The sequence below is a fragment of the Aotus nancymaae genome, unplaced genomic scaffold (genome assembly GCF_030222135.1).
Source record: "Aotus nancymaae isolate 86718 unplaced genomic scaffold, 86718_ANA_hifiasm-v0.15.2.pri h1tg000021l, whole genome shotgun sequence".
Lineage (NCBI taxonomy): Eukaryota > Metazoa > Chordata > Mammalia > Primates > Aotidae > Aotus > Aotus nancymaae.
Window position 1 is genome coordinate 26817783 of NW_026988433.1, and position 21416 is coordinate 26839198.

The 21416-nt window shown below is 42.4% G+C and overlaps 1 protein-coding gene across 3 annotated transcripts in view; it reads right to left on the reverse strand.

Annotated features, from left to right (window-relative positions):
* The window catches only part of TCP11L2 (t-complex 11 like 2), a 49926-nt gene extending 28759 nt beyond the window's left edge, over nt 1-21167 (reverse strand). For 2 of the 3 annotated variants that reach the window (XR_010343828.1, XM_012469180.2), the window contains exons 1-5: nt 21014-21167; nt 12182-12373; nt 10082-10217; nt 4382-4502; nt 1685-1905 (exon numbers count right to left, since the gene is read on the reverse strand). Coding sequence is in view for 2 of the 3 variants with exons in the window: in XM_012469180.2 (XP_012324603.1) it covers nt 1685-1905; nt 4382-4502; nt 10082-10217; nt 12182-12338 (635 nt within the window). In the remaining variant the exon portion in view is untranslated. Of the gene's footprint in view, nt 1-1684; nt 1906-4381; nt 4503-10081; nt 10218-12181; nt 12374-19718; nt 20605-21013 lie in introns of those variants that run through there. The other variant, XM_064379900.1, reaches the window with a different exon arrangement.
* Between the last annotated feature and the right edge of the window lie 249 nt (nt 21168-21416).

Below are 21416 nucleotides of genomic sequence, written 5' to 3' on the forward strand. Positions count from 1 at the left end.
ACATCCTCAAAATGGTTTTGAAGTTCCAGCTGCTATTTGGTAGGGTCATGTTTCATAGGTCACATGTGTGTATTGCAAATGTGTTCTTCCACAGAACTCAAGAGTATTTACTTGAAGCATAAACAATCTTGATGATATAAGAAAAATTTAAGAAGGAATTTTCATTTGAAAACCCCTGAAATCTTAAATAGCCTGGACACAAGGCATATGGCTTCTATTCCTTAGGGAATAAGAAAAATTAAAAAAAGAAAGGACGAGGCAGTAAGGCACTGAGGAAAATACTTCCTTTTAGAGTTAGGCAGCCTTGTGCTCAAACCCAGCTTTGCAACTGGCCAGATTTGTGAGTGTACACAGTTAATCAGTCTCTCTGAGCCCCAGTTTCCTCATCCATGACAGAGGACAACCTAAACCTTGGAGGGATGCTCTGAACAGTCAATGAGATAATGATCGTAAAGTGCAGGGGGCAGTGGCACCCAGTAGGTGCTCAACAAATGACCAGGATGAACACCACAGATCTGAGATCTTACTAAGGTAATAAGACAATTAAGAGGCAAGGATCCCATAACTGAGGAATCACAATCTGCCACAGCCAAGCACAACTCTAAGGATACCTAACACCCATCTGACAGACAGAGTGTGTCACTTTGAGAGTCTATCAACCTGCCCAAGGTCACAAAGTAAATTACCCACTACAGGCAGACTGGTCTTTTGCCTAAGTTTTTAAAACAATAACATAAAACTCGATTCTCAATGTCGCCACTACACACAAAAAAGAAGAAAAGTCCACTTCAATGGCAAAAAGTGTTGCAGACTCTTCTTTCCTCTTGGATCACAAGGAAGTTATCGTCTATGTGGTCAGATGAGATCCTCACATAATTTGTACCCCACTTCCTCAGGGAAGCTCCAGCAGATGCTCCCTCCCCGCAGTGCAGATCTGTGGCTATGAAAAGTGTTTCCAGGTAGTAACTACCTTTCTCAGCTCCCCTTTCAATCTAGGTGGGATCATGTGACTAGTCATGGTCAAAGGGAATGTGTCACTTCTGGGCTTAGGTGGCTACATATTCCATATCTTCCCCATGGTCTCTTTCCCATTCACCAGCTGAATGGAGAGGACTCTCAGGACCTGAGCAAGGGTGGAGCCAGGCACAAAAGGAGGTTGGGTCCCTGGATGACATGTGGAGAGCTGCCTGATCAAGAACCCCTGAATTGGACTGTAACATGAGTAAGAAACAAACTTTATTGGATAAACCACTGAGAATTTAGGGTTTACATGTTATAGCAGCTAGTGACCCTAACTAATAAAGAAGGCTCAACTAGATTAGGTACCTTGTCAGAGGCTCTGTTAAGACCCTTTACTTCCCCTTCCACTTATCACAACTGTAATTCATTGTTCAAGGTCTTTCTCACCATTAGATTCCCTAGAGTCAAGGATTATATCTTTCTTTTTCATCACTACATTTCCAGGGCCCACTACATGCCAACTAACAACCTTGCCAGATTATTCTATGTGAAAACTCTCTGCATACGGTAAATAATTGACATGCTCTCTGTTTATCTGGTTTTCTTCTAGGATCAGTAATTTATTTGGGGTACTAGTTGTTATAATGTGTTCCCCAATGCCCAACTTCCCTTCTGAATGAACTCAAAGACACTCTAAGAAAATGCAAACATCAAAAATGCTAACCTCAGCACCTCCACGATGTTGCCAGTAGCCTTTAACTCTCTGATATCGTTATCTCGCACAGGCGCACATAGCTTTCCCATCGTACTAATGACATAGTTGGCCAGGCCTTGGATGTCAACAGCACTGTGCTCAGCCTGCTGCCTAATGAGGTCTGTGTCCAAAACTTCGCAGATCTGGTTGCGAAGCCGGTTGCCACCAGGAGTCAGAAAAGAGAGAAGAATCTACAGGGAAAGAAAAATTAACAGCATCATGATATGAATAAAAGCTGTCACTTTTCACTTTAGTGTCTAGATGACCAAGCTCTCTGCCCATAGTTTAGTGCCTCATATGCCACGGAAGTTGACAATGACTGTGTGGTGGATCAGAGGAGCATTCCAGTGTCTCAACCCTAAAAAGAAAGTTCTATCTTCTGAATTAAAGTGCCCCCACCATGGGAAATTCCTGCTCCTGTCAGAATAAAAACAACTAGCAAGGAAGCAAGATTACTGAAAACACAGTAAGTCCTCACTTAACATTGCTGACAGGTTCCTGGAAATTGCAACTTTAAGTGAAATGATATATAATGAAACCTTCTGTGACATATTTCTGGTCACAAAAAACATCAACAAACTTCTAAATAAAGATCCCAAACACTTCTAATATTACACACTGAGATAAATGTGAGCTATACATAAAAGAAAAATTAATTAAAAAATAAGATAATTATTTACCCAATTTTTGGTAAATCAGTGAGTGACAGCTGCCACGGTGGTAGGTTAAATCAGGGAAGAAACGTTTGCAAACAAAAACTGTTAAGGAACACCTCCTCCACCATACAGTTCAAAAATAAATAATAACAATTATGGTAGGCTCACAGAGCACTTTCATATTACATTGTTTATTGTCATGCATCTGTATGATTATCGAATACTTTATGAATTTTTATGTTAATAATTTGTATTCATTCATTTTCCAACCTGCTTACTCTGGTTCATGGTTGCAAGTGGCCAGAGCCTTCCCTGGCAGCTCAGGGCACAGGGCAAAAACCAGCCCTGGACAAGATGCCTCCCACCACAGGATGCACTCACTCACATACCCACACTCACTCAGACTGAGACCATTTAGACTTGCCAATGAACTTAACAGGCACATCTTTGGGATGTGGGCCAAAGAAAAACTATGCAGACATGGGGAGATCATGCACACTCCACAAAGGTGGCAGCCCCAGCTAGGAATCTTTTTTCTTATCAATGTTATAAAGAAAATACACTGAAACAATATGCAACATCTGAAACAAAATGAACATTTTGTTTCAAAAATCTACAAGTAAAAGTTCAGGGAAGAAAGAACAAGTTGCAGATCATGGCTCCAAAAGAACTCTTAGAGGATAGATGAGGCCAGGATAGATGAGGCCAGGCATGGTAGCTCACGCCTGTAATCCCAGCACTTTGGCAGGCCGAGGTGGGTGGATCACAAGGTCAGGAGATCAAGACCATCCTGGCCAACATGGTGAAATGCTGTCTCTACTAAAAATACAAAAATTAGCTGGGCAGGGTGACACACACCTGTAGTCCCAGCTACTCGGGAGGCTGAGGCAGAAGAATCACTTAAACCCAGAAGGCAGAGGTTGCAGTAAGCCAGATCACACAACTGCACTCCAGCCTGGGCAACAGAGCAAGACTCTATCTCAAAAAAAAAAGCATAGATGAAAATATCCCATGGGGTCCTTAAGTATATTTTACGTATATAATATTTATTATATATGAGCAACCTACATTTTGATTATTCAGTTAACAGAGGACACTGTGCTTATCCACACAACACATGCTTAGAAGCATGCACTCTGAGCCAGCGTGGCTCAATTCAAGTCCCTCTCTACCCCTCAAAGCTGTGTGACCCTGCATGAGTCAGAAAAGTTGTTTTTTTAATATATAAAATAAGGGTAACAGGAGCAAACTACTGCACAGTGTTCTGATAAAAAGAAATAAGCAATCTAGTACTTGGAATAGAGCAAGTGCCTTGCAAATGTTAACTAAAATTACAACTGTCACCTCATTTAGCTCTTATGACTACCCTGTAAGTACTCAGGAAATAGAGACTTAAAGAGAGAACTTATCACTAAACCAGGACAACAATCTAACTCCAGAGTCTCTGTATTGTAAGCATCACCCTAAGCTGTGTCCACGGCACTATTTTCCCAGCCTTCACTCTACTCCAGGAGGTGCAGCATGAGGTAAACCCTGCCAGTGAACTTGCTCCTTTTTTGAAAAAGAGTGGCCAGTACTAAAGGACATAAAACAATCTTTGGGGGAAAAAACTGCTATTCCTTCAATATTTGTGTTTTTTTCTGTCCCCAAATTCATATGTTGAAACCCAATCCCCAATGGAATGGTATTAGGAGGTGAGGCCTTTGGGAGGTGATTAAGTCATAAGGGTGAGGTCCACATGAATGGAATTGTACCCTTATAAAGAGACACTAAAGTGCTGCTTTGCCCTTTCTGCCATGTGAGGACACAGCAAGAAGGCACCACCTATGAATCAGGAAATGAGCCCTCACCAGATACCGAATCTGCTGTTGCTCTGATCTTGGACTTCCCAACCTCCAGTACTGTGAGAAATAAATTTCTATTGTTCATAAGCCACCCAGGCTATGCCAGTCTGTTACAGCAGCCCACCTGGAGTAAGACACTAACTGATGCAAACAACACAGCAACTTGCCTCTCTGATTTCTTCAAACAGTTTGATGGCATGTTCAAACTCAGGAGGGTCAGCATTTAGTTCTGAAGCCAAGACGTCCCAGAAGGCCTGGTGAACAATGTGCTTCACTCGACCAGCCAAACTATAGCAATGAAAGGGATTGTTGTTTAAAATAAGCATCTTTTTTTTCCTAATTATTATAAAAGAAACATCCTCACTGTAGAAATCTTAGAAAATATTTTAAAAAAGCAGAGCAATTGCCTTTAATCCCATTATTGATCTTTTGAATGTGTTTCTTGTTGAATGCATTAACAGAGTTAAGAATATATATACAAAATATATACTTTTCATTTAACATTCTGTCCTGTTTTCCCTAGACCTTGAAAATGCTTTCAATAACTTCATAAAATTCTGTCCTAAAGAGATTTCAAAATTTATGTAGCTACTCTTCAATATAGATCTTTAGACTTGTTCTACATTTTTGGAATGAGATGGCAAAGTTGCTCTTCCTCATCAGCTGAAATTTCATGGCATGGAATAGAACAGATTGGCCCCAAGGGCACATGCATTTGAACGCCTGCCAACTAAAGCTTAGGTGTCCCATTTAAAGTTAGCCAGACCAAACTGCCGAAATAGAAGCCTTCCTAGGAAGAGCTCACAATAGAATAAGTGGCCACTTGGCTTCACCCTTTATGTCAATGCCTTAAAATAGGTGCACATTAAAATACACATTCCTACCTAACTCCTATACTATTTAGCAACAGCTTTTAGGAAACCACATATGTCTCTGCACTGTAATTACTGATGAAGCTGTTTTCCCAGAGATATACGTTTCCCAAGCAGAGGCCGTAAGTCCATCTAGGTACTTACCATTGTGCCTAGCACAGTGCCTGATATATAGTGAGTACTTGACAAATGCATGGTGAATGAATTCATAATTTGATAAGTATATCTCCTAATTTTTCTTCTTAAAGTACAAATAGCTATGTATACAATAATGCTATGAAAGACAAAAATTAGCTTTTGAAACATAAGTTAAAGTTTGTAACTACAAATATCATATTCTACTCAGCAACTTTATTTTTTATTTTTTATTTTTTTTGGAGACGAAGTTTCACTCTTGTTACCCAGGCTGGAGTGCAATGGCGCGATCTCGGCTAACCGCAACTTCCGCCTCCTGGGTTCAGGCAATTCTCCTGCCTGAGCCTCCTGAGTAACTGGGATTACAGGCACGCGCCACCATGCCCAGCTAATTTTTTGTATTTTTAGTAGAGACAGGGTTTCACCATGTTGACCAGGATGGTCTCGATCTCTTGACCTTGTCATCCACCCGCCTCGGCCTCCCAAAGTGCTGGGATTACAGGCATGAGCCACCGCGCCCAGCCCTCAGCAACTTTAAATATTAAAACTTATTTTAATTGCATGATGAAACTTGTTCAATATAAATGCCATTTCCAAAGTTTGAGACTCTCCAGGACAACTCCAGCAGAACAACAAGAAAGGCAAACATTGCTAGGATGGACTTTTGCTCTTGACTTTATAAGCCATACATACCTGGCTTCAATGAACCAACAAGAAATGAGCTAAAACATTTTTATAGGTCTCTAAGGGACATCAGAATTGAAATTTAAGTTTTCCTAAAGGCTGCAAGGTACTTTTTATCTCTTTAATTTTCTGGGAAAGTATGGGGGCAGAGAGGGAGAGGATCAACCAAATCATTTATAAGTGTTCCTATTATTTCCTGGTAAAACCTGATGGATTTTACCAGGAAAATATTTGATAAAATATGAGAGTTAGCCATAATCAAAAAAGGAAAAACGTGGCCATTGTGGAGGATCATGTGAAAATCAACAGTTGATACTGTGATATGAGACTTTATTTATTTTTTTGAGACAGGGTCTTGCTTTGTTGCCCAGGCTGGAGTGCAGCAACACAATCTCAGCTTACTGTGCACTCTGCCTCCTGGGTCCAAGTGATTCTCATGCCTCAGCCTCCCGAGTAGCTGGGATTATAGGCACACACCACCACACCCAGCTAATTTTTGTATTTTTAGTAGAGACAGAGTTTCACCATGTTGGGCAGGCTGGTCTTGAACTCCTGACCTCAGGTCATCCACCCACTTCAGCCTCCCAAAGTGCTGGGGTTACCGGTGTGAGCCACTGTGCCCAGCTGAGACTTTATTTTTAAACAAAGGCAATGTGTCCTAACTCTGAACTTTGTTTCCCTTGCTCACATTTTCTAGCCACAGCAGAAACTGAAGGGAAGAGAGATTAATATTTTCCATAGTATCAAAGTATTTTTGTGCAAGGCACTTTTATGCTAGTGAGCATGGATTTGAAGTGAGTAGTGTAGCCCCCATCTTATTCTTGGGAAGTGTGAAGTTCAGGTATGGCCTCAGCAAAGCCAGGATTCAAACCCCAGGGTCTGTCTGAGCCTAAAGCACCTTCACCATGGCCTGTATTTACCACTTTTGAATTTAAAGTACAGATATGTCCTGTCTTTTATTTTACTTCATAAAAAATACAAATTTTAACTTTAAAAATTCATTTGTATTAGTCAATAAATGTTTATTGAACATCTAATATGTGTGGGGCCCTGTTTTAGGAACTGCAGATACTGCAGTAAAAAGATTGCTTGTATGTAAGCATGGATAAAAAGGCAAACACATTAAATATGAATGACAATTTTAGACCTACAAGAAAGACACAGTTAAGACAATGTGGTGGACAGTTATGGAGAGCGTGCTGATTTCACTGGATGCAACCACCTTAAGGCCTCTTTAAGTCAGTGACCTTTGTGTTCAGACTCGAAAGGGGAGAGGGAAAGAGCCACGTGAAGGTCTGGGAAAAGAAATTCAGAAAGAAGTGGGCTGGGCACAGCGGCTCATGGCTGTAATCCCAGCACTTTGGGAGGCCAAGGCAGGCGGATCATGAGGTCAGGAGTTTGAGACCAGCCTGTCCAATATGGTGAAACCCTGTCTCTACTAAAAAATACAAAGATTAGCCAGGCGTGGTGGCACACACCTGTAGTCCCCACTATTCGGAGGCTGAGGCAAGAAAATCACTTGAATCCAGGAGGAGGAGGTTGCAGTGAGCAGAGATAGCACCACTGCACTCCAGCCTGGGCAACAGAGTGAGACTCCGTCTCAAAAGAAGAAGTCACATGAACAAAGTTTCTGAGACAAGATCCAGGTTGGTGAACCCTGAGGTCAGGAAGGAAGCCAGCGTGGCTGAAGCAGAGCAAAGCCTGAGGGACAGCACTGAGACAGGGTCAGGGGAGTGGGGTCATTCAGGCCATATGGAAACGTTTCCATTTTTAGTCTCTGAGTAATAGAAAACCATTGAAGGGTTTTGGCAAAGAAATCATCTAATATAGCTTATTCTTTAAAAAGATCATTAAGACTACTGTGTGGATATGGAAGATGAACAGTGGGGCGCTAAGAATGGAGACAGGGCTACTAGTTAGGACTGAAAGAGTCCAGGCCAGAGATGATGGTGGCCTAGCCTAGGGTTGTAGTAGTAGACCTGGTATCAAGGGTCATGGCGAAATGCAGTTACCAAAGGAAACCAGATATACCCATGGGAATATATCATGGGAAACAGATATACTCATGATAGATGGCAAGCTTAAAAAATGTTAATATATGAATATCCCCTGGAGACTACGATCCACATTTTAAAGAAGAAAGATTATTACATTTACTTACTTTACTTTTCCTGCTTTAAAACAAATGAGAAAAGTTCTAAATAAGATCAAATATTTTAAGTTGTCTTAACTGATAGAATGCCTCAGGATTTATAACTGGTAATGTGAGGCTGAATATGCAATCCATAAACAAACTTTGCTTCTAAAGATGATTGATCTGTAATAGTCTCAAGCCTTTTCTCCTCTTTGTCCCAGGAAATCTGTGAGCCACTGACTTCAGAAAGGCTGAAGTAGGATCCAAAGGGGTGACTCCAACTAGAGGTCGAAGGGTGAGATTTACCCAGGAAGCGCCCCTTGCAGCTGTGATTCCTACTTCTAGACATTTCTGGATTGCCTACTTTTAGCACTTTGACAGTTCAGATGAATTTATTTATTCTTTAAACCTGAATATCAGTTTTCAATAAATCAATCTGCAAATATTTCTTGGGCCTGTACTGCATGTCAGGAACTATGCTAGACAACAGGGATACAGCAACAAACAATACAGACATAGCTCCTCCTATAAATGGTGCATTTCAATCAAGTGAGGAAGATGGACATCCAACATAAAACTATAAGACCTCTTAGCAAAAGGGATGCAGCAAGGGTGACAGGCATCTCTAGCAAAGGGATTAATTGTAGTCTGGGGGTTCAGGAATGTCAGAAAAAGCTTCCCTCAGGAAGTGACATATAAACTGGGTTCTAAAGATTATGGGTAACATGTATCCTAGGATTTTTTTTTTAAGATGGAGTCTCACTCTGTCACCCAGGCTGGAGTCCAGTGGCATGATCTTGGCTCACTGAAACCTCCACCTCCTGGGTTCAAGCAATTCTCTTGCCTCAGCCTCCCAAGTAGCTGGGATTACAGGCACCCTGCCATCACACGAGCTAATTTTTGTATTTTTAGTAGAGATGGGGTTTCATCATGTTGGCCGGGCTGGTTACAAATGGGAATTTTTGTTTTTTGAGACAGAGTCTTGCTCTGTCACCCAGGCTGGAGTGTAGTGGCATGATGAGAGCTCAATGAAGTCCCCAACCTCCTGGGCTCAAATGATCTTTTTGACTCAGTCTCCCAGGTGGCTGTAATTACAGGCTCATGCCACCATGCCGGATAATATTTTTATTTTTTGTAGGGATGGTGTCTTGCTTTGGTGCCCATGCCAGTCTCAAACTCCTGGCTTCAAGCAATCCTCCTGCCTCCACCTCCCAAAGTGCTGGGGTTACAGGTGTGAGCTACCATGCCCAGCCAGAATTTTTTTTTTAAAGACAGAGTCTGGCACTTGTCACCCAGGCTGGAGTGCAATTGGTGCCATTTCAGCTCACTGCAACCTCTGCCTCCTGGGTTCAAGGGATTCTCCTGCCTCAGCCTCCCGAGTAGCTGGGATTACAGGTGCCCGCCATCACACCCGGCTAATTTTCGTAATTTTAGTAGAGTCGGGGTTTTACCATGTTGGCCAGGCTGGTCTCTTGACCTCCTGACTTCAGGTGATCCACCCGTCTCAGCCTGCCAAAGTGCTGGGATTACAGGCATGAGCCACAGTGCCTGGCCCAGAATTTTAAAAAAATAAGTATAAGACCTTGTTAGAGAACTAAATGTTTACTCCTGAGAGTATTATGTAAGAACTTCAGAGGCCGGGCGCGGTGGCTCAAGCCTGTAATCCCAGCACTTTGGGAGGCCAAGGCGGGTGGATCACGAGGTCAAGAGATGGAGACCATCCTGGTCAACATGGTGAAACCCCGTCTCTACTAATACAAAAAGTTAGCTGGGCATGGTGGCGCGTGCCTGTAATCCCAGCTACCCAGGAGGCTGAAGCAGGAGAATTGCCTGAACCCAGGAGGCGGAGGTTGCGGTGAGCCGAGATTGCGCCATTGCACTCCAGCCTGGGTAACGAGAGCGAAACTCCGTCTCAAAAAAAAAAAAAAGAACTTCCAGAAATCAGTTTGAGTATGTGTATATTCATCACACACATGCACACACACACACACACACACAAAATCTTCGGCACAGTTTATATACAAAAAATGCCCCCAGGTTACCTGTTTTCTGGGAGGGCCTCCTGTTTCAATTGAAAGTTCTCATTTACTGCAATCTCGTGAGCAAGAGTCATGTTTGATAAATTCCTTGCTGCAGCCATCACTTCATCAAATGTTACAACCCTTGGAGGGCTTGTTGCTGAAAGAAAAACAAAAGCCAGTTGATGTTGTGGAAGAGAAGTTGTCATCCAACAAAGCATCCTGATGCAGATAAAGTTTTATTTATCAGAATGTATATACTTCAGAGTTTTATAAGTAAGGAGACTAAATACTACATACTAAAATAATGCTAAATACTAAAATAGGTGAATTCCCTCACTTAATAAAGGTTTAAAAAAATTAAGAACTCCTTCAATAGCTTCAGTTACCATATTTGATAATATTGTCTCAACTATTTCTGAGACCATCTTATTGATATAGGCCTATTATAAGTTACTTTTAAAAATTAAATTACCTCATTTTTAGTGCCCATTGAAACCTGCACTTATTACATGTATAGGAAATTGATGATTATTTTTTATTTTGTAATTCAGAAATCTCATTAAGTAGACTTAACATAAAATAACTGATTTTTAAAACTGTAATATTTATTTATTTATTTATTTATTTGAGATGGAGTCTCGCTCTTTCACCAGGCTACTCGGGAGGCTGAGGCAGGAGAATAACGAACTTTGGAGGTGGAGGTTACAGTGAGCAGAGATCACACCACTGCACTCCAGCCTAGCGACAGAGCAAGACTCTCTCTCAAAAAAAGAAAAGATGATGATGATGAGGAGGAATAAGAAAAGAAGAGGAAGAAGAGAAAGGTGATACAGAGAATTGGTAAATTCCTTCTTCAGGATGTCTAGGTACCCTGATGTCAGATGTGCCAACCACATATACAGTATAAAGAGTGAGAAAAGGCACAGAAACCTGAGATGGCTGCTGTCAATTTCTTTTGCCAGCTCTGACTCAAGATTCTCCTTAAAAATGTCTATATACTTTGGTCCAATAATCCAGTGATACCCAAAAGACTTTCCAGAAAGGCTTCATGCACTAAGATGTTCATAAACCACTATTTATAACAGCAAAAAAATGGAAACTAACTAAATGTTCAACGATCACTCAATGGTTGAGTTTACAGTATATTCACTTGACGAAGTAATGGTATTCATAAAAACAATGTTTCAAAAACACATAATCATGAGTAAATGTTGTAGTTATAATACTAAGTGAGAAGAGTCCACACATATATACACACATATGTCTATGTGAAGGATAAAGATATGGCAAAGCACTGCCAGCTGTCGTCTCTGGGTGATATCATAGGCAATGTTTTCTTTTGTCTATTCTTATGTATCTTCTAATTTTAAAAAATGAAACTGTAAAAATTTAAAATACAAATGAAACAATTTATAAGAAGTGGACAGTTCAGCATATTAAATATCGGTTGCTTTTTCTTGCATTTGCTTTGTCAGTTAAAGGTGTTATACTTACTAAAGTGCCAATTTAAAAAAAAAAAAGGCAAACACATCTGCTTTACACATCTCTAGTTTCTACACACAAAAAAGGGAAAAAGATACCTCCTTTTGCTGTGGCCTCTCTTTTAACTCTTTCTCACACCCCTAATGTGGTAATTATCCTCGTGGGCACCTTCCTGGGGTGATTTGCACAATATTTTTGAAATCAACATGAAACCCTTTACATTATTTCACTTCCTTCCTGACCTTTCAATGAAGGCCACTTTCCTTCAGTGTAAGTCAGGAATCATCAGAAATGACCAATTTGTATTTATCCTTGAGCAGGGATCTAAGAAGTAACCTCAAGGAATGGCTTTCTGACATTTGGGAGAAAAGACAGACGGGGTTGAAGTCCTGATTTATGGTCAGACCAAAGCAGATCAGAGGCAGTGATCAAAATAAAAATCAGTAGGTTGTAAACTTAAGTGGCTATTTATTTCTGAGAATGTGTCCAGGAAAGCTGCAGTGCTTCTGCAGTGCTATTCTGGTGCATCTAGGAAAAAGGGGAAGTCTGTTGCTCTCAGGCATTTCTGAGTTTTCAAATCCAACACATAACTAGAAGTACCCCCCACCACCCCCAACCCCTGTTACCCCATTGGCTTACAAGCAGGAGAGCTGGATTTGCTGGAGGAGTCACTTGTAAAGCTCTGCCTGGAGCACTCATAGTCACTGAGCGATGCCATGCTTTCAGAAAACCGGGAAGAATCAGAATTGCTTGGCTGGTCCTCTCCCACACACTGCTTCTCACCATTGAAGGGCATTTTGTGTCACTTAAGTGTGGGCAAAAAAGTAGCACCTGCACAGAGAAACAGACCTTGTGTCAATGTTCTGTGGTACTTCCACAGGCAGCGCCGATGCTTCCTCCAGTGTAGACAGCTGTCCCAAGTGTCACTGTGTTGGAAAGGCCCCCAGATGACCTCATCCTTCCCCCAGCACCTTGGCCCAACTAAGCCAGGTCACTAGGTCATTAAGATTGCCTTCTTGAAAAGGGATTCCACAGCCATAGGTGTGAGCTTACTCAGGACACACCCACTATAAATGTGAAGCTCTAAGCAATGACAGATCCTTTTTTAAAAAAATACAGGACACATGCTCTCTCCTCCCGGGTTGCTGAAACATGAGAAGGCAGGAGTGTGGGACTTGGGTCAGATCACTCATTCTGTCTTTTGCCATGAGACCTTGGGGAGGTCACTTAACCACCTACCTCATAGTGAAACTGGACTGAAAGACTAATCTCTCAGGGTTGCTGGAAGATCAAATAGAAGAGAATTCATCTTAAGGAGCTTGGCACCGCACTCAAATGGTAGCTGCTATTATTGTTCCTATTGCTTTCAGATAAGATAGTTGTGAAATCACCCTCTTTATGCTTTCTGTGAACCGCTTGGATAAAGGGGAAGACTGTATGAAACCTCTGGCTGGCAAGTCTTTAGCTCTTCCCTCTCCATTTTCACATGAACTGCTGTGATATGAAGAATAAGACCTGATATGTGGTTAGCATTTGACAATTTACAAAGTATCCATCACAACCCCGTGAGGGCACAAGCATGTAGGATCCTGACTCACAAGTGGGGGAACAGACTCAGAGGGATAAGGGGATTTACTTCACGATAAAACCAGTCCCTTGCTGTCTATGTCCAGTGTTTCTGGGACATCAGAGTCCCTCCCAGAGTAAGGCTGTCAAGTTGGGGCACTACCCAGAAAGCAGATCACAGGCACATAAGATGACCAGGTCTAGGGTCCAGGAGCTGACCCTGATGACACTGAAGGGGAAACCTAGGCCCAAGGAGAAAGGTACCTCAAATCCTGGATGGACAATAAGAAGAAGAGTTCACTGAGTGCTTTTAAACCTGAACCAGCCCATGCAATGAGGGATGCAGTGGCTTTTAAAGCTGCCAGAATGTGAAACCACGACCATGTATAGTATGTCTGAAAATGCCTTCAGTTTCTTCAATGATTCCATTAACATTCAACAAGTGCCTTCTGAGCACTACACACTAGGGAGAGTCACTGAACAAAGACAAGGCCCTACTCTCGTGGCCCTCAAGTCCAGTTACCTAAAACTGTGTACTGAATACGATTAGATGAGAAAAGGGAAAATAAGGCATTGTTGAGAAAGCACAAGGAGAGGCAGGCTCACGATTAGGGGAGGGGGAAGCAGGGGATTAGCCTTTGTTGAGAGAAAAAGAAGTATCCAAGCAAAAGCCTATATTCGAAGCCAAAATGCCCATAATTACTCTATTAAAAATTGCCTGTTTCCATATATAGGTTTACTAATAATACCTAATTCATAGAGTTGGTGTGAGATTTCAGGTACTCAATACATGCAGAGTGTTTGGAACAGTCAGTGACACAGTAAACAGTATACAAATGTTTTCTATTATCATTTGCTTTCTTTATTAATGTCTCAGGAATTTTTTAAATTCCTTGGGTGGTGAGGGGGAACAAGGATGAGTCTAAGAGGGATCTAATAAGGGTCGAAGGCCTAAGGTCATTTGCACCTTGCCTCACCTAAGCAACCTTCCTCAATCCCGCCACAGAAATGTACCCTTGCTGAGCCTACCACTTTTGCAAGCAGAAAACCATTAGAGTCCACCTCTGCAGGCTGAAGGGCAAGGAGTGGAGTGGAGACACTCATCTTATCCCAGAATCCCAAAGCCACCCACCATTAACACTGGCCATAAGAGTCCTGAGCCCTTGCATCCTCAGTGGTCAAACAGCCTCCTCTAACCCATGAAGACTAAATTCTACCTGAATTTAAACTCCAATCTGCTCAGGAGAAGGGGAGAGAAGACAGAAAAAAGGGGCTACTTCAAACCTTTCAGTCACCAAACCCCAAATCCTAAATGGAATGTTCACCCTCCCCTCTAGTTTGTGTCCTCTTTGCCAACATCTGATGTCCCATTGATGGCATTTCTTGAAAATGCTACCTTCTTCAGGAAGCCTTGCTTCTAGCCAAAGTTAACAGCACTCCTCTGGGTATGTCTGCAGCAAATCTCCTACATCTCCATGAAAGCACTTAGTTCCTTGTATATTAGTCCCTTATTATTTTCTTCCCATGACTACTTCTGAATCTCCTTAATAAGGCAGAGATTGTGTCTTGTGCACGACCAGTGCCAAGTATATGACAAGCATTCATTCAGTGTCAGCTAAATCAGAATCCCTGAATCTCATTTGGTACAGCTTCAACGGAACATTTGCAAGCTGATACCACGACACGTTAACCAGCCTGGTACTGCCAAAGCCCAAGCCCTAGAGCAGAGACTACTCTTAAGCCTGTCTTATTAGATTTAAACCTCAAAATTCCCAGGTCCTTGTCATGCTCTTATTTGAATATCTTAACGTCTGTTTCTACTTTAAGTCATTTTTTTTTTCTAGCTATTCCCCTGTAATATAACAACTGTGCTATGCAAGCTCTACTCTTAATTTTTCTCTATTGCAGTTCCCTCAAATGAGCTCTAGCTGTTTTTCCAAGTGAAAGTGAATAAAAGCTTCCAGCCATGGGAATTTATGAACTAGCTTAATAGTTTTAACTGTCCATTTCATTTTTCTACTTTGGCTGGATAGCATACTTGGTAGATTTCTTAATTGTGTTTAATAAGGCAGAAAAGTGCAAAGATTAAAATAATCGGGAGTCAGGAGTCTAGGGTTTGTGGCTTGGGTTTGTCATTAATGTGCCGTGTGACTTTAGGCACATTTTTCTGAGAGGTTGGGCCAGTTACAAGGTTTCTCACAGCTAGGAATTGTAAGATGTTCCAAACCCAGAGTTCCATGAGGTAGCACTAGAAGTTCTGAGAAATTAAATGTGCTTATGGCAGGCATGCTTAATAATGTGCAACTACACCTTCTTCTAGCAATTCACTGTCACCAAAGCAGCAGACATAGAATTCATAGAGGTAGAGTTCCTGGCACAGGGGCTGCAATGGAAAATTAAAAGCTTCAAAATGTCTAGAAACTCTTGTTTAGTGAGTAGAAGCCTCCACATTACAACTCGGCCTTAGTGTATCCAAGCAGAGGCCTGTATTTAAAGCCAAAATGCCCACTATTACTCTATTTAAAAAATTGCCTGTTTCCTCATATAGGCTTACTAAGAATATCTAATTCATAGGGTTGGTGTGAGATTTCAATACATGCAGAGTGTTTGGAACAGTCACTGACACAGTAAACAGTATACAAATGTTTTCTATTATCATTTGCTTTTTTTGTTAATATCATTGCCTCAGGAATTAAACACCCTGGAGGGAAGAACAGTTTTATGTCAGGATGATAACAGCATGTCCTTCAACAGACCAACAAGGCTATTAGTTAACATAGAACAGAAGTTCTGACACTTGTTTGACAGACAAAACCAAAAGCAAATGGCCCATTACTGTGTGAATGGTCTTCTGCAAACTCCTTCACACCTGCTCTTACCTTTGTTGGTCTTAAGTTTCCAAGTAAGTCACCCGAGGACAAAGCTACTTGATTCAAAAGGGTTGAGGGTAATTAGACTGCTTTAAAAACTATTTTAAATTCTTAGACTGATGATAATGAAACCAGGCTGTTTCTCTAAGAAAGGTAATACTCCTTATGCAAACTTAGACCTATCTAACCTTCACTACTGCAACCCATAAGTAAATCAAACAACTTTTCAGAAACATCACAACTCTTCATACCTGGAGGATTTAATCAGTGGTCAAAAGTAAAGTCAACAGAAAAGACTGAAGATTACTCCAAGCAAAGCCTCCAACATGATAGCAGGTCACTATTTGAAGAAAATTAAGTACTGTCATATTCACATTTTTGATTGTATTATTCCATCACTTTATGAAATAAGGATATTATGTCATTTCTTCTGAGACCAATCACTGGAATGCAGCACACATTCAAATATTTATTGTTGAATAAATGAATGGCAGTAAGACTACTGACATTAAAGAGAGGTGTGAATGGGTACAGGGACTCAAAGGGGCTAGTGCTGTATCTCACTACAGATAGAGAGGATATTACTTTTTAATTTGCTTGTGATTCCACAGCTTGTGTCCAACTTTACTTCCTTATTTCCTTTCTGCAGCAAATCTAACTGCAAATAGTTCTTTACTGGTTCAGGATTGCAAAGAAACACTGATGATAATACATGTCACTGAAGCCGTAAGAACATTTGCCCTGGAGCTAGGTGGATTGGGTTCTTGATCCTGGCTCCTCTTATTATTTACTGACTAGCAACAGAAAACTTACCATTTGTAAAATAGAAACAATAATAGTATCCACCTTGTAGAAGTGCTGTAAAGACTAACTGAAATAGTACCTGTCAAATACTTAAGCTCCTAATAAGTGCCTGACGGATATCAACTATTATTTTATTCTTATTAAAAGAAGTTACCAGTTCCGAAAATGTCAACGTCACACAAAACAAAGAAAGGTTGAGGATATGTTCCAGATAAAAAAAAAAATACTTGATAACTGAGTGCAATAGTTGATCCTGAGTGCAACAGTTGATACTATACTGAAGCAAAAATGCTATAAAGGACAGTATCAGTCAGTCAATACCTCTGTTAACAATATTTGAATCTATTGTCTGTTGTCCAATGTTAAATATACTGGAGTCGAAATGTATTGCGCTTTTGTATTTAGGAATAAAGGGCCATGACACACAACTTTTCCTCAAGTGATTCAAATGAAAGATAAAGAGAAAAAATAATAAAGTACATAGAGCAAAATGTGAATAGGTGAATCTGAGTAAAAGGTAGACAGCAGGGCATTCTTTGTACTATTCTTGCAACTTTATTTGTAAGTTTGAAAGTACAAATAAAATTTTTTTTTATTTCCAAATAAAAGGTTAAAAGAGAAGATGATGGGTTGAACTGAAACTTCAAGATTCAAATTCAGAACAGTGCAGCCTCTTGCAGTTTTGAAATTCTGACTGTGCTTACCACTGTGATAGCTTAAATACCACTCTATTACAAGAACTCTTCTAGACAGTGAAATTTGTCCTGATGTCCTTTATGAACAGTACCTAGAAAATAAAACAGAAAATAGGCCAGAGCCCTCCAGAAGAGGCAAAATAGAGAATCCTTTTTAAGAGTTCATCCTGGCCGGATGTGGTGGCTCATGCCTGTAATTCCAGCACTTTGGGAGGCCGAGGTGGGTGGATCACGAGGTCAGGAGTTTGAGATCAGCCTGGCCAACATAGTGAAACCCTGTCTCTATTAAAAATACAAAAAAATTACCCGAGTGTGGTGGCACGCGCCTGTAGTCCCAGCTACTTGGGAGGCTGAGGCGGAAGAATCTCTTGAGCCCAGGAGGTGGAGGTCGCAGTGAGCTGAGATAGCGCCATTGCACTCCAACCTGGTGACAGAGCGAGACTCCATCTCAAAAAAAAAAAAAAGAGTTCATCGCTATGTGGCTTCCCTTTTCCTAAGTCTCTGGGCCATGGTTTACAACCCTCTGTGATCTTAACTCTGCCCACCTCATTCTGTAGTGCTCTCCCGCTAACCCTTCATGATCCAGATGCCACAGCTTTCTTTGAGTTCCTCAGACATGCCAAACTTCCTATTTTGGAGCACCTGCATCTGCTATTCTCTCCCCCTGGAATGTTCCTCTCCTTGATTTCCTTGTGGTTGGTTCCCTGTTGTCATTCAGATTTGAAATTTAATGTCACAACTCTGAGGTGACCTTCCCTGATAGCTATACTCACTGCATCTAAGTGAGCCAGCTAGAGCTTAGAACACTGGCTGTGATAGAGCAGGAGCTCAATGAATATAGTTGCATGAACTAATTACGCCACACTCCTATTCATAAGACACCTTGAGTTTTCCTTCTTTTCTGCCTCACTGGCATTACTCATATTCCCATTATGTAGTCACTTACAGTACTACATTTGTTGTGTGCATGTCTCTCTCCCACTAGATTTTAAGCTGCTGGTGGAAGTTATGACTCTCCTCTCCAATTCCTCATGCCTACCTCAATGCTCTTCCAAGGCACCAAAAATTCAAACTAGCAAAGACTCACAGTTCCAGGAGCTTAAAGAAACTCACTTGTAGCAAATAATAACAATTAGAGCTAACAGTCACTGACTGCTTATTACTATCTCAATAATAAGCACTCAATAACTGCTCTATACGTTTTTTATGTATTTTATCTCCTTGAATCCTCATTATAACCTTGTTAGCTAAGGTATCATCATTATCCCCATTTTATAAGATCTCGAGGCTGAGAGAGGTTGCATTACTTGCCCAAGGGTTCACAGCAGGATAGAGGCACAGATCAAATCCGGGCATCGGATCCCTAAAACCCATGCTCTCTACCAGTCCAGGATGGCTGGAGAAAATTTGGTGTGCTGCTCATTCTTTCCACTCCCACTCCGCCAAACTGATCTACCCATCACCATGTGGACACTTGCACATGTGGTAGCAAGCTGATCTTATCCTGGTATGGCTGTTCAAGTGCTACTCTGTGAAGGGCATCACTGAAGAAGTACATCACCCAAAATAATTCTCTACCACCCCACTACAGTGACAGAAAATTCTCTAGCAGGGAGCCATTCTTTATGCACTGCAAAATCCCTAGTTAAAACACACATATTAGCAAAAGTGTTAACTGCTTACGGCAAGTACAGGTCATAAACATTTTGGAGTGAAATATTCAGATTACACAGCAGGGCCTTGAGGAATGGAACCCATCCAGTTAAGGTTAGCTCATGTAAAAAAAGAAATTTCAAGAAACATCTAGTGGGTACCATCCTTTAAGACCAGATTAAGGTCAGATGCAAGGACATGCCTTCACATATGTGTAGTAAAGAGAAGGGAGTCAGAGGACTAAATTTGGGCTATGAAGAAAAAAAATACAGATGATGTGAAAAACTTCCATTTTCTGCAAAATGCTGCTTTAGAATCAGTCTCAAATAGCAGTGCTAAAGTTATTCATCCACAGCGAAGCAAAAACCATAGAACAGAGGGATAGGGGCCTATACCATTCATCTAGACAATACTTGTCTTCATCAAATTAGAACCAACAAAGAGCTAGATAAAAGCCAACAAGCCAGTCACTGTCTACAAAGCAGATGTACACGTTACACACGGCATTACAGCATCAGGGAGAAGGATTCCTAGGCACTTTTCACATTTGAAAGCACTCCTCCCACACTTGCTGGTCTGTTTTAATACCTGTGCTTCCCCCTCTGGGGCCCTCAACCTCTCACAAAATGGCATTGAAGCTGCTTCCACACATGACTGGGTATCTTCAGCCCTGGGCCTCTTCAAATCAGGCAACTTCCACTGGCTGTCAGGGTGATGCATGAAATCCCTAGAGAAAAGAGGAAAAGGACCACGGCAGGGAGCCTCCTCAAGTGGGAATCACTGTGAAAAACTCATTATCCAAGGCAGGTAAGAAGAGCAAGGTCCCTGATTGGGCTGGTGACCATGGGTGCTGAGACGCCCACTGGGGACAAGAACAACTTGTTCATTTTCTTCACAGTTAAGGTGTAAGGACAATCTAAGATTTCCCAAACTTCAGTCATTTGAGTACCACTCTTCATGACTATTTCTACATCTCCCTCCTTACCTATACTAGAATTTAGTAACCACGTCTCTTTATCTCGACTAGATTTTTGCATTTAAATACATTTATTTTAAAAGGAAACTTTATCATTGTGAAATTGCTTACATAATGGAACAGGTTTTCTTAATAGCGACGAAACAAGTAACTATGTTCATCCACGTACCACCTCAAATCATTGCTATTACTCCCAGTGATGCCACCTACAGTAGCAGCTTTGGGACACACAAGCCACCCCTGAGGGTTCAGGGTTCCTGCCCACGCCCCATCGGCATTTCTCCATCTCTTCCCCTTAACCGAAGGTCCCCGCAAGGGGACGAGGCAGGAGTCTGCACGCCCTCGCCCACGTCCTCTGGCCGCCTCTCTCCTCCCAGCAGCACCACGTTTCCTGTCAAAACAAACCCTTGGAGGAGGGGACGGCGGAGGCAGAGCTGAGTGCCAGAGAAACCACGGCAACAAATCCTCAACACACGCTGCGGGTCCCGCTCGGCCTCCAGCCTGGCTCAGTTCCCCACTCCAGCCCGGCCGAAGGGTGCGGGGGAAGGGAGCGCCCTGGACCCCTGACGGTGGGAAGTCGCTGGCACCCGTCCAGCAGGATTTAAACAGCGGTGAAGCGGCCTCCGGGGCGCGAAGTCCGTGTCCACCCCGACACCCGAGGCGGCCACTCGGTGCCCCGCTCCCTGCTTGCACGCGGGACGGCAGTTCGAGGTCAAAAAAGGGGACACGGAGTGGGGAGACAAGAACTAGGAGCTAAGCTTGATGGTCCCTGGCCCCGCCGTCTCCGGATGGAGTTCCGAGATAGGGCGGGGGAGCCCTCGGGCTGCCCAGCGCAGCACTGTCCACTCCGCTGGCCCCGGCCGGTCCCCTCCGAGCCGGCGACGCCTCCCCCGTGATGGATACGCACCGAGTCCCGCACGCAGACAAGAGGACAGCAACGGAGTGACCCCGGGTCAAGACTCTCTGGGCGTCCCCTCACCGAGCACAGCACAATCAACTCAAAAACTCACCAACCCAACAACCCCCAACTCCTGCCTCCCCTCAACCCGACGCCGTATTTAAAGGGCCCTGAGGGACTCTAGAGAGGCCGCCACGGCGCGGCCATCACAAAACCGGAGAGCGGGGGGACAACGGCGCGACGGGGCGAGGGGATCCAGGTCCCTTCAGGCTCCGATAGCCGAGTTTTTACAGACTGAACCCACTAAAGAAATAGTCTCCGTCATGTTTGGACCAGAGAGGCCGAGGACAGCTCGGATGGGAGGTGTTTCGGATGCGAGAGGTTACGGTACCCCCGCGAGGCGAGTGGTGCG